General features: G+C 43.1%; 1 protein-coding gene across 1 annotated transcript in view; it reads left to right on the top strand.

Annotated features, from left to right (window-relative positions):
* LOC116940822 (von Willebrand factor C domain-containing protein 2-like) overlaps nucleotides 1–11,383 on the top strand; it is a 31,330-nt gene extending 19,947 nt beyond the window's left edge. The window contains exons 2-3 of the mRNA XM_032951047.2: nucleotides 2,618–2,747; nucleotides 6,703–11,383. Coding sequence (XP_032806938.1) covers nucleotides 2,618–2,747; nucleotides 6,703–6,854 — 282 coding nt within the window. The 3' untranslated portion in view covers nucleotides 6,855–11,383. The remainder of the gene's footprint in view (nucleotides 1–2,617; nucleotides 2,748–6,702) is intronic.
* The last annotated feature ends 1,696 nt before the right edge of the window (nucleotides 11,384–13,079 follow it).

The raw sequence follows: 13,079 nt of genomic DNA, 5'->3' as shown, positions 1-13,079 counted from the left end.
CCGGGTCTAATCAGAACATGTACAACACTCAAGCAGCTTATGGTGGTGTATTGCATAGCTGCAGCCTGCTATGCACAATCACAGTGCTCAGGACGTCAAGCCGGAGCACAGCAGCATCTTAACATGACATGTAAACCACTGCAAGATCACCGTCATTATCAGTCTGAACCATCCCCACCGTCACGTTCGGTTTAAGCGGACATAGCCCGTCGAGGCGAGTCGGGGGACAGTGATGCGTGAAGCTCAATTTCCAATCTGACCCAACGAACCCACCGCATTTCAGATAGCCGTGCAGATGGACGCTCAAAATTCGCATTTGCGGAGCTTAAGTGGGGGGGGGGGGGGGGGGAGAGGTGACATGCTGCTGTAGATCGAGCCAAGTGAGATGTATCAGTCACAAGGCAAGAGCACAGGGGGCATTGTTCTGTTTCTGTACACGCTTTGTTCACTTGTGAGTGTATTTACCGCATTTCAAGGCCCATTTTCAGCTTGATTTGCGATTTCGATGTTTGCGGAACTGTTGGTAAATGCCCACGTATCTCATGGCACTGTGAAACTTTTCGAAAGAAAAAATAAGAACGTGCAACGGCGACAAACGGAAAGGAAGAGGGGCGCTCCCGTGATTAACGGAGTTAGAGAAATGTGAACAACAACAACAGCAGCAGCAGCAGCACGACGTGTGGGGTCCAGAGCGCACACAACGCATGCCAGTGCCAGAGCCCCCGGTGCGACAACTTTCGTGATTTCTAAAGAAGTGTGTTGTTTCGATTTAAAGCTTTCGTGACTGCAAGGATTCATCTTCTTTGGTTCTTTCGGTAAAGTCACGTAGAATGAGAATAAAATAATAAATTGATAAAATAAAATAACACAATAATATTCTCACGACGTTTCGGCCACAACACAAGCGGCCTTCATCAGGTGAAGGCTATGTGCTTTAACTTTAACATAGCCTTTTCTGTGACCAGTCACAAGCTAATCACTCAGCCATTTTAATGCTAAATTATATACTAATTCGTTTGTCAAGGCGCTTTGTTTCTTCTCACACAGCTTAAAGGTCGTGATCTCAGCGTGGCTTTCTCACTCCAGCGCTGTCCTCCAGACAGTCTCGTCCCCTTCACCTGATGAAGGCCGCTTGTGTTGTGGCCGAAACGTCGTGAGAATATTATTGTGTTATTTTATTTTATCAATTTATTATTTTATTCTCATTGTACGTGACTTTACCGAAAGAACCAAAGAAGAAGTGTGTTGTTGTTGCTGTTGTTGCGGGATGGATCGACGTTGACGACAACATGTGCACGATCCCACCATCATTATGTTCGTGGGTGATGGAGTCAAACTGTTGGCTAATGTAAAAAGTTCAGCCATTAAGCGATGTTAGGTCAATAAAAAAAACATGAACATTGACTTGTCAGAACACTGCGCTTTTGAGAGCCGAGCAAAGTACATGAAACGCGGCGTGCTTGACACGGAATAGCATGCATCACATTAACCTCTGCTGCTCTGTGGCTCTGAGCGAAGTTTAATCTACTTTGCTAATGCACCCTATTTGAATTCACGGTAATGGTGTACAGTAAGCGGGCGTATAGAACAGTGCAGCTGATGGGAGGTGAATGCAACACAAATGTAGCATTGAGGGCCGATGGGCATCGCATAGCGCAATTTAACATCGCAAAACATATACCATCACTACCGTCAGGTTTCTGGCTATAATTTTGGATCGAGTCAACGTTTACATTAACATGATGATGGTGCATGCCGTTTGTCATCCACGCCTCAATGTCTCTTTAATCTGTCAGTTCGCGCAGGTGTTACACAGTGCTGGCACCATGCATATACTCTGACGATATCCCACCGTTGGCCGTATGCCTTTCCTTGATCACTTGTTTTTGGGTGCCACCTCGATGCCCACTCGGGTGTTGCTCGCAGAAGGGGAGCGGTGGTTTCTGGTGTTATTCATGGACGAGTTATTTTTATTGTACTATTTCAGATGCGCTTTTGCGGCCGTCTGGAACGCTCGTCCCTCCGATAGTAGGAAGCCACTGGAGCTATGCGCTTTTATATAATCTACATTGAAAACTAATTTATTTAGAACTGCTTTTTGTATTTAGTTTGTTGTCCTTCCCCCCCCCCCCACCTCCGATTAGCATGGTTGGATATGTACGGTGTGAAAAAAGTTTAGCATTCATACACACGCTTACCGCCACCGCCAGCCCACCACTGCCTCAAACACCAGTCTCTTGACACTGCACACGATGGCAGCAACTCCTAGACATTGCACGCAATTTCCATGCCACATCAACTGTAACGTTGGCTTGCGATGGATGATTATATCTACAATAATCAAACACTAACACAGACAAGCAATAGCTGTTGGCCAGGTCTGGCAGCACATCTGCCAAGCAGTAATACAGTAGATTATGCATGTATGTTGAACTTCTTTCACACCGTACGTATCCAACGGTGCTAATCGGAGGTGCCGCAGGAGCGCATCCGAAAGCGCGCGATGCGGTGACCGTTTCTGCTCGATTTACTGGCTAAAAATCCGCTAGGACCGTGAACATTGGAAATCTGCCGATGTAACACCCAACGATGCTCCTGCCTCTTGTCCTGGTGCCAGCTGTCCCCGTGCGAACGTTGCCGGTGCGAGTCCAACGGGGAGGTGGCGTGCGTGGTGGCCGAGTGCTCCGACCCGGAGTGCGTGAACCCCCTGTACGAGCCCGAACAGTGCTGCCCCATCTGCAAAAATGGTAAGGAGGTTAAAGAGTGCAGGCCTGCAATGGCTTTCTCGTGAAAAAAGATGAACTCTTAAACCATTTTTATTTTACCATGTAAGGCCCACTGAGCGATATAGCTCTATTTCAGATGCAACTTGGCTACCACAAATGATAGCCCGACGAAGTGGCGTATCACGTGGAAATGCGTAGCAGGCAAATACGAAATTTGGAGGGAAAAAAACCAGAGGACCTGGAAAAAAAATCCACACGATCACGGGGAGAACATGCAAACTCCAAATATACAGGTGTCACGGTTGGAATCGAACCCACGCCCTCCTGCATACCAGGCGAGTGAATTAACATCTCACTACCACGACACTCATGCCACTGCTGATGGAAGAGCCTCACTTCGAGCGAGTTCTAGAGCCCTTCCAGAGGCGTTTTGGGCCGATTCTTCCACACTAGCCAGACAACTTGGAAAACAGATTTTCTATTTCAGCAGGAAGAGCCCGAAATGCTGTTAGACTAATTCACGAGTCGGAGTAACCATACTTTACGCCACTACGTGTGATAGAGGCACGGGGAATTAAGATGTTGGCAGTAACATTATAACCGTTTCTCACTCTACTGTCCATCAACTCCTTACACTAAGAGCGTGTGCTACCGAGATCCACTCCCTGTAACGTTACACGCAAATGTTCTACAGATGTTTAATCTGTTGCAGTATGTTGAGTTTTAACAGTTTGCTTTTCTATAATAAAAGTGCATATCATCGATGAACAGTTCACCAATAGCTGAACCACATCTCAACTATGTAGAGTAGTCTTCTCACTCGTCCTTTATGATTTAAGGCAGAACGAGGTAGGACAAATGTCTGATTCGTATCGAAATCATGAACTTTGCAAAGGATTACTTCACTTGTGTTTAGTTGGTTGTCCTTCCCCCGCACCTCCGATTAGCACGGTTAGCTATGTACGGTGCGAAGGAAGTTCAACAGACACGCTTACCTCTAATACAAAACAATGAACAGGTGGTCTTCCATAAAAGCACAATTCCCACCGACCCCTCATGAGTGGCGGCGATTGAGTTCCACCTCCGTGGATCGTCGAGTGGTTTTGTTTGGTGGTGTAATGGATGCAATGCATCCATAACGCTTTACACACTACTGCATTTTTCAAACCATTATTTTTATACATTTTACAGAGTCTTTAACCGGTAATTACTTTCACTAAGTTGCCTTAATTAACAATGTAAATTGGACAATTATGTCTACTCAACTGCCCACTGCACAAATGCTCTCATGTTCACACTCCCAGTTTAATAGTGTGCTAGATTTCCAGCGATTGAAATGCCCCCAGCGCAGGTGGTTCACGCATTACAGAGGCCCCTAAGCAAACTGCTGCTCTTGCAGCGCCAAGAGACATGCAGAGAGACAGTTGGTACTCAATTACTGCAGTTTCATTGCTTGGTTGCATGCCACCAACACCATTCGGAGCCAACCTTCTGACATCCAGAAGTGTAAATCTGCCTTAATACTAATTTCCATCGCCAATAGAGTCTACCGAGCTACATAATGTTTTAAACAAAAGAAGAAAAATCACGCATGCATAGATTCTGTAATGTTTCCCAATACTTATTCAAAGGCATTAACTAGCAATAATAAGATTACGTTCCAAGCGAGATCACATCACACATGATGACACCATTGCATGATGTCACACCTATAGACATCATCCGACTGTCTGTAAAAGCAAACACGTTTAGCACAGGTTTTTTAAATCACCAAATTTTGAACAACCCTTTTATCGAAGTGCCCAATTTTGTACTGGGAAAATCCATAACAGAAACACAACTTCATACTAGAGTTTCACTCATACTGGGTCAAGTTATCATGACTCTGCCCCTTTTATAGACACAGATGTACAGATGGATAGACAGATAGACAGAGCTAATGCATGCACGATTTCAACCTAACATCGCTGAACACAGCTGCAACAACAATGGCACAGGAAGGCAGGAGCTGGCCCACTGCTCGCCGCTAAGCAGGTGAGGGTGAGGCATGAGAATCAGCAAATGGAGGGAGAACGTGGCTTGGCAGTCCGGAGCAACGCTGCTGAAAACTAGAGGTTTCGATTTAAAGCTTTCGTGACTGCAAGGATTCATCTTCGTTGGTTCTTTCGGTAAAGTCACGTATAATGAGAATAAAATAATAAAATAACACAATAAAATTCTCACGACGTTTCGGCCACAACGCAAGCGGCCGTCTTCAGGTGAAAGGTACAGAACTGTCGGGACGACAGAGCTTCATTGTCGGACGACAGAGCTTATTTTCATTCTACGTGACTTTACCGAAAGAACCAACGAAGACTAGAGGTTTCGTTTAATGTTTTCGTCGCCAAATGATGTACACGAACCGGACAGAGCTGACACGTGGTACAGACACATTTCCCAGTCACACGAGAAAAAATATGCCGTTTACATGATTACATTTTCTACGTATTATCATCCTAGTGGAGTCAGGTGTATGCTTTCACAAAATACACTTGATACACAGCAGTGGATCTTTTGACCGATTAACCAAACACCTTGAAGCACCTGACCAGATATGATCAATGCATGAAGTCAGAATTGTATTAAATAATAACCTAGAAGTGGAAGTTGGTGACAAGACAGCCAATATATTGATTCTTAAATGTGTGTATGAAATGTGCTTTCAAGTGTAAAATGTATCTTTATATCGTAGTTATTTTATTTGTGCATTTATACTCTATATTATAATGCTGCTGTATTTTAGGTTGTTTTTTACCTGTACATTTTTTCAGAATTCATATTGAAACCTTTTAACAAAGTGAACAGTGTTGCGAGTACATTCCTAGGATACACAGTACCAAGAGATATTTGGATATCAAATCCTATAAATCATCTTGTTTTCTTATCATCCTGGTGGGCTTTCAAAAACTTCTTGAGGCATAAACATGCTGATGTGCTCTCCAGTTCTGTACCACCAAGAGATATTTTCCGCTTTCTCACGAGCTTGGTGTAAGTTTCCATTTTCCTCTAAATACATTCCTGCGGAGGGAGCTGGTAGGAACGTTGGGTTGCTCGGGCAATGGCCAGGGTCAATGGCGGCGTGGTGTATTCCGCAAATATGCCCGACTGTGAGGGCGGGGACAAGTCGGAGTGAGTAGGTTAAACGATGAGTTTTATAAGGGCACCACGGGGTGACCAGCCCCTCCCCACCCTCCCCACCCAGCCCCTCCCCACCCTCCCCTCCCCACCCAGCCCCACCCTCCCCACCCAGCCCCTCCCCACCATCCCCTCCCCACCCAGCCCCTCCCCACCCTCCCCTCTCCACCCAGCCCCACCCCTCCCATTTTTGGATGCACGACGGACGGACACAATAATCCCCTGTGGGCTGGTGTAACCAGGAGGTTCCTACACAGTATTATCCTGAGCCCAACATTGCAGCCTAGAGCAGCTTCACCTTTCAGTTAACCGCACACATCCACAGTCTGTTTCTTTTAGAACGTGCAGCAGTAAAGGTAACATAACTAGATGGGACATGTTATGATTACATGAACCAAAAATCCTATACACGTATTGCTCACCTTTCATAGTTAAGCCCTAATAAATTCAGAATATAATGTATATACTTATTTAAAAAAAACCCCATCAATGTTTTTATACAGTATTAGAAATAATGCTTAAAAGAAAATTGTTTCCATGTTCATATCACTTGTGCAATACATTTTGTTCCAATGTATAAATAATTATGTTATATATAAACCGACTTGCTGACTTGTTGAGATGGGATAACACCATAATCCTTACAAATAAAGTTGTACCAACGTTCACACGACTCCTTTCAGCCAAGAATAACTTACCAAACATAGTATTGTGTCATGAAAGGAATTGTGCTGGGTTTTTGCGTGTTTTTTTCTCTCTCTCCATGTTTCCCAACCCACTACTTTGTCTCCGCATTGTGAAGGTGGGAACTGCTATGCAGGCACGCGCATTATCCCAGCCGGCCGGGAGGTAAAGGTGGATTCCTGCACAGTGTGCATCTGTCCGAGTCCTGGAGGAGGTGGCCACTCGGATCGCCAAGCCACGTGTGTCAAGCGAGAGTGTCAACGCAGCTAGCCCTGGCTGCCCATTGCCAACAGTAGATGCTGCAAAGAATAACATCCCCCATGCTTTGCATTGAAATGTAATGTAATATTTCTGTTTGGGGGGGGGGGGGGCGGGGGTGGTGGTGATTTGTGTGCAATGCAGTGGCCTCCAGGGGCCAATACTTTAGGGATACTAATGAGGTGCATTTTAAGCGGCAAAACTCTAATGGGACCGATTTCTCTCCATCGCCAATAAAAGTGGAATAATTTTGGATGTTTTCATGATTATAACATCACAAAATATACACTTCTCTAAAACACAACGAGGTTTTTGTCTCCCCCGGTGGAATTGACAAGCTTAATATCTGTTTCAGGTCTATCGAGCATATGTGGAATTTGAGTGTTCACCTTGTACGTTTATACTTTTTCCTGCAGGACTAATTTATTTCCAAGTGCTAAAATGCTGACCACGGGAATTGGCAGAATATCTTTTGCAATTCTTGCGAAATTGCCTTCAAGATTCAGTTCGGCTTTTTAGATTAACATACAATTTAAATGAAGGCATTTACCGCTTTAATTATCTTGTTTTTCAGTTCTGCAATGTTTTACCCATAAAAAAATTGTTTAAGTACCCAATTAAAATAATTGAAAGTCTGGCTAGTTAGCACCGTTTGAGACGCGGCTCAAAAGAAAGCTGTCTCTGGTGTGGACCAATCAGCTTCAAAGACAATGCATATATTATCAGAGTGTATTTTCTGTTTGCATTTTGACCACAAGTATTGTGGTTAAAGCAGACATGATTCCTTGTAAAAAGGTTTCAGTTTTGTTGCCAGAAAAAAGTGGAAAACCCTATTATTAGCTAAAATTATGAAATAATGATAATAAAAATATATAAAATAACAATTAAAATCAATTTGTCAATCCACTGCTGGATGTAGGCCTCCTTACTCTGTGTCATCCATTGGGACTGTTTGACCATACTTCACCATGGCAGTCACTGCAGGTAGGTGAAGGGAATGAGACCCAGGACTGTAATTCACAGCACAGGTCTCAATATGCAACCTCTAAGACCCACATGGTGATCCATAGATAGATAAACAATGTATTTGTAACGACACTATTTTCAACAAGGAACTGGATATTGTGAAAACAGCGTCTCCATATCTTAGAGAGGAGAGTATTGTAATACTTGTATTGAGATTGGTGGGAGACGTGGAGAGGATTTGAATTGAAATGTTTTTGTTCCTAACTTTCTCCTTGAACAGATCACCCTGTCTTATAAGATGTATGTGTGCTCTTAAGCAGTAATGCATTTTAAAGATAACATTCAGTTAGTTCAAACCCTCCAAGTAAATAGTTTACGGTGCCAAAACAATTATTGAAAAGGTATTAAAGGAAAGGCAAAATGCTAAATAATATTCTATTTTAAATAACAAATAGAGACCTTCAAAACAGCAATCAAATGTGTTTTTATTCCAAAACTAAATCTTGTTACTGACCAAAATATTGGCCATAAGGTTGCATAAATGCATCTGTTTTTAACTTTATATGAAGGCAAGCGAGGTATTGGAATTTCATGGCTCAAAAAGGAGAATGTTTCACGACCGTGGAACGACGGAAGAGAATCATTTTTCCCAGATGTCACGTTGTGTGTGCTGATGGGTCACAGAGCTCAGCGGCTTGCTCATGCCGTGCCTGCCAATAGCGAAGGTCAGAAGGAGGAAAATTTGTCTTTCATGACATTACGTAAGGCATGTACAAATCAGCTGTACTCTATTACTGCGTTTAAAATGTGATTTAAAATTGGGCCTTTGTGTAAAACAAAGATTCATTGATTTTTATTTCCCTTTTGTGCTGATATTCCTCGTTATCACAGCAAATTGAATTGATTTTATGCGTTCAGTGTCAGCGTTTCCTGAGCCTTGTTTTCTGGATTTGTGGGGTTGGAAATTCCGCGATGCTGCGATGGAACACGTGTTTATTGTAATTCTTTAACCACACAAATGCCCTGCATGATGATACGGCATATTTGGAATTACATCGGTGGATTTACACTCACACGGAACACAACGTACCATCGATACACACCATAAAAGACTAAACTCAAAGCCACTGGAAGCCCAAAATCATGTGCACATGCACGTGCCTATGTGTGTTCATGATTTGTAAAGGATTCAATGTGATTGCGTGTACATGAAGCCCCATAACTGTGCAGAATGCGTAACATAGCAAACTAACCTGCCATACGCCATAAACTCAGGTGGCTAATTTAAACTTAGCACACCAAGCCGCGTTCCATCTTTGAGGAATATTCACGCCCTCCTGGCTTTTCATATTTCCCAAACAGTTGTGGTCAATAATGAAACACGCTCAACATGTGGTGGATGTGTGCCACACCATCGGTGGTGTTTGTCCGACAGACTGCATTTGTTACACACAAACCTTCCTAATGCACATTTACATTTGGAGCTGGGGAGACGTGAAAGTGCTCGTATTTTAGATGTCCTGTTGAAAAGCATTTTGCAGGTCTACTGGCATATAAAATCACGAGTACATGTGGTGTTTGCACCGTTGTTGTCACGCAAGGCCCTCACGAAGACGCCACTGTGCTTCGCCGACAAACCACATTCTGCCGTAGCTTCACAGGAAGGAGCAATGTTGGCACGTGGCTTTAGACAATTTTTTTGGGGGGGCAAATTTGGAACATGACGCGGGTTCCCACTCTTTTTCGAGCATCGTGGAATCCTGAACGTCCACCACTGCGGCATGCATAACTGACAGCAACGTATACATCTCAATTAAAGGAATTTTCTCAAACCCAACGTGCTGTTTTATCATTATTTTAAATCACACCTCTAGTCATCATCTTTATCTGGAATGAATAAAGAAAACGACTTAGAAGGCAGTCGCATTAAATGGAACATATCTTTTGATTGTAGGCCAGTGGTTCCAATTAAAGTTTATTTTTTTAATTACAATTTTGTGGAATAACGGTGTTAACCAAAAGTTCTGCAAGTCTGAAAAAATTAATTTTTTGGCCCAATTTTTTGCCCAATGCGGAATGAGTGGCGCTCCATTGCAAGGGTTGTAAAATTCATATTTTATTATTCAAAATCAAAGAAAACAGAATAAAATGCAACGATAAAGGCTGTGTTAAAAAGAATAAAACAGCCTGCCTGAAAAACAGCAATCCTAGGTCACTGATCAAATCACTGACAGCCAAAGGCTGCTTGCCCTTTTTAGTAATACAAACGGAAACGACGATGTGTTGTCTTTTGAATAGATGAAGGCCTCCCCATAAAGCTGTGGTGGTGGGGGTGTTGTTTGTCCATCCTTCACCTCACTGGTCAGTGCATGTTAACGAAGGGGTGCCCAGGAACGATGGACAACATCACTCGTATTCTCCAGACAAGAGCCACTTTTTTCTTTAACCTGCATTTGAAAGCAAAGGTTGTGCATATTACGATTCGGTTGTTTGCCATCAGATCTGTGCAACTTTATTGACACCGGACACACGTTTTGAGTGCATCTTACGTCCCAGAGCGTCTCGTGATAGCACGCACATGGCGGATGGTCGAGAAGCCTTCCCCCAGCACTGCTTGCTCCCGTGGAGCACAATTTGGATAAACTGGGACAAACGACCAAAGAATTACAACGTTTTAGCATCGTTTTCAGAATTGCCTTTTAATATTAATTTGCGTGATAAAACATTTCCCGAGCACTGTGCATATAACTGGGGGGGGGGGGGGGGGGGGGTAGTGTGTAGTTTGTTGTATTTAATATACAATACACGTTGAACACTGTCAAACTCAGATGTTCTAAGACCAGGTTAAATCCACCAGATTGCACTGTTCATGTGCTCAGAGAAATCACCTGCTGGATGGCCGGCATGGATCTGTCTCTTCTTACTTATTTACACACGGGTCAATACAACCATAGTTTAGAGCACTCTCTCTCTCTCTCTCACACACACGAGGAATAGGAGACTTAAATGAACCGTAATGCACACTTATCACGGAATATAAAGTAATTCCGGCATAAATTAAGAGTTCACAACATTAACGCATCATTAATCCTGTTTTAATAGAACATTAAAGGTCCTTATAATCATTGGTGGTGCAGTGATAGAAATTCTTTATTCCCATGGGGTGATATAATGACCATAATCGAGTTACCACAAAGTGGATCGTTAAGTGATTCCAACAAGTTTCAATGTGCTGTGTGATTCCTATTGTTGTGTGCTACTCTTGTAAAATAATGCAATTTTCGTGCCAAAACGTATCTATAGTCGTCCATTCTCTTACCAATAATCCATCACGCTGCCCCACCTCGGGGTAATGGTTAAGTGAATTCGATATGCATTTGTACATCATGCACAGTTGTGTACATCTTTATCAAAGACAAAAAAACAAGCGGTAGCGTTGTTTTCATTTGTTTTGTAGAGTGCAGATATTTTCCATTGGATTGTTTGCTAAGCTGATTTACTGCAACAAGGTGTACTATAAATGTGTTTTATATACTTTCTGCTCGTGTTTAGATTAAAAGTTGACATTCAATCGAGAGGCGTCTGAATCTGTCTTACTGCCATTGCCTCCTGAGTCTGGTGGTCGACACGCAGAATCTGCACCCTTACCCACTTACTTTTGTCAAGGGGTAATGCGTGGTTAGAATTTCATGAATATGTTACACATTAACAGCCCACACTCAGCATACTGAATTAGATTGTTGCCACATGTTGCTATTTGTATCTGGGTGTTGATTTTCTTTTTACAAGATACTTCCGATTACAATGTTCTAACTTGAAATTAGTATTTAACATTTTCTAACATTGCGTGTGACCATGCCCTGAAAAATAACGATGGTACTTTTAAACTTTAAAATTATCCTGAGAACAAGAGCATTTTTTTAATTTAACACACTAAACATTTTATCTACAGAAAGGATGCCGTAATCATAACACGTGCAAGGTTTTCACAGCCAATATCGTGATTCATAATTTATTATTGGGTTAGGCCATGCAATGATCTGACCACATTTTTGTCGATAAAAAATCTCCATCACATGACAGACCCAATAATTTGAACTGTCACGTGGACAATTCTCACAACTACACTTTACAATTAGATACTAATTGCTAAAACTGGTTGATACTTGTTATTTAATTTACCGTTCATCTGAAACAAAAAATATTGGTATGTTAAGCGCTTCTGCACGTGACAAACCATTTGTTCAGAATCAGAATATGGATTTATAGTGGAGGAATCTGATGAGCTATAAAGCTCTGTTTCACAGATGTCCAGTAATTTGACAGATGTCCAGCTGTTTCATAGATGTCCAGTAATTTCACAGATGTCCAGTAGTTTCACAGAAGTCAAGTGTTGGGTGGTGGAGGGTCTTCATGACACAAATTTGGTCAGATCATTAAGTGGCCAAACCCAAAAATGCGCTATGAATGATCGTAATGGTCATCAGCCTGAAATGTTCACGCAATCGTCGTCCGCTTATGTGGACAGCTCAGAGGTGAGAGGTTGAGGGGGGGGGGTGGATGGGCTAGACAGTGACGAGTGCAAAGTAAACACGTGGACAACATGCCTCCTTCCCATACCAGGCCCTCCACAGAAATAAATGTATATCTCCTTTTTTTAACACATCCCATCAGCCACAGCATTCTGGGAGTGGGTACCTTTAACAGCATTGGTGTTAAAAAAAATGCAAGGTTTTGTCTGGACCGTTTTGACATTCAGTGTCTTTATTTTGCGGTCAGGCTCGCTTGAAGTATCGGTGGTGAACGTCCCGATGTTCGTAGGCCAGGACCCTCTCTGTTAGACTGGGTAGTCATGTAGATGCCTTGTCTTTACACCTGCCTTCAGGTAGCCAAGTGAATCAGCGTGTTTGAACACACACTTAAGGTGGTGGACAGGAGAGGAATGGGAATTATTTTCCGAGGTGACACTCCATCAAGGGAGAGTCAACCCAACCCCTCCGATCAGCAACCACGCCCCTCCCTTCCAAATGATTCCACTTTCATACGATCTTGGGAAAAACAGAAAAAAAGTTTGCTGGCTGGATTCCTGGCTGGCGCGCGGCCAAGTGGCCGTATGTAGTGGTGATGTCACCGCGCACATGTGCGTGATGACGTCACCCACATCCCACAACGTCGAGCCACTTCCCGTGTGTTATGATGTCACGACCACCCCCAACCCCACCTTGCCACCCCCGGCCGTATATATCCTACGCAAATGCGATCGATGAGAGA

This window comes from Petromyzon marinus, chromosome 10 (assembly GCF_048934315.1).
Source record: "Petromyzon marinus isolate PM22_M1 ecotype Great Lakes invasive population chromosome 10, UKy_Petmar_22M1.pri1.0, whole genome shotgun sequence".
Taxonomy (NCBI): Eukaryota; Metazoa; Chordata; class Hyperoartia; order Petromyzontiformes; family Petromyzontidae; genus Petromyzon; species Petromyzon marinus.
Note: the sequence above shows the minus strand (reverse complement) of the source record. Positions and strands in the feature narration are given on the sequence as shown.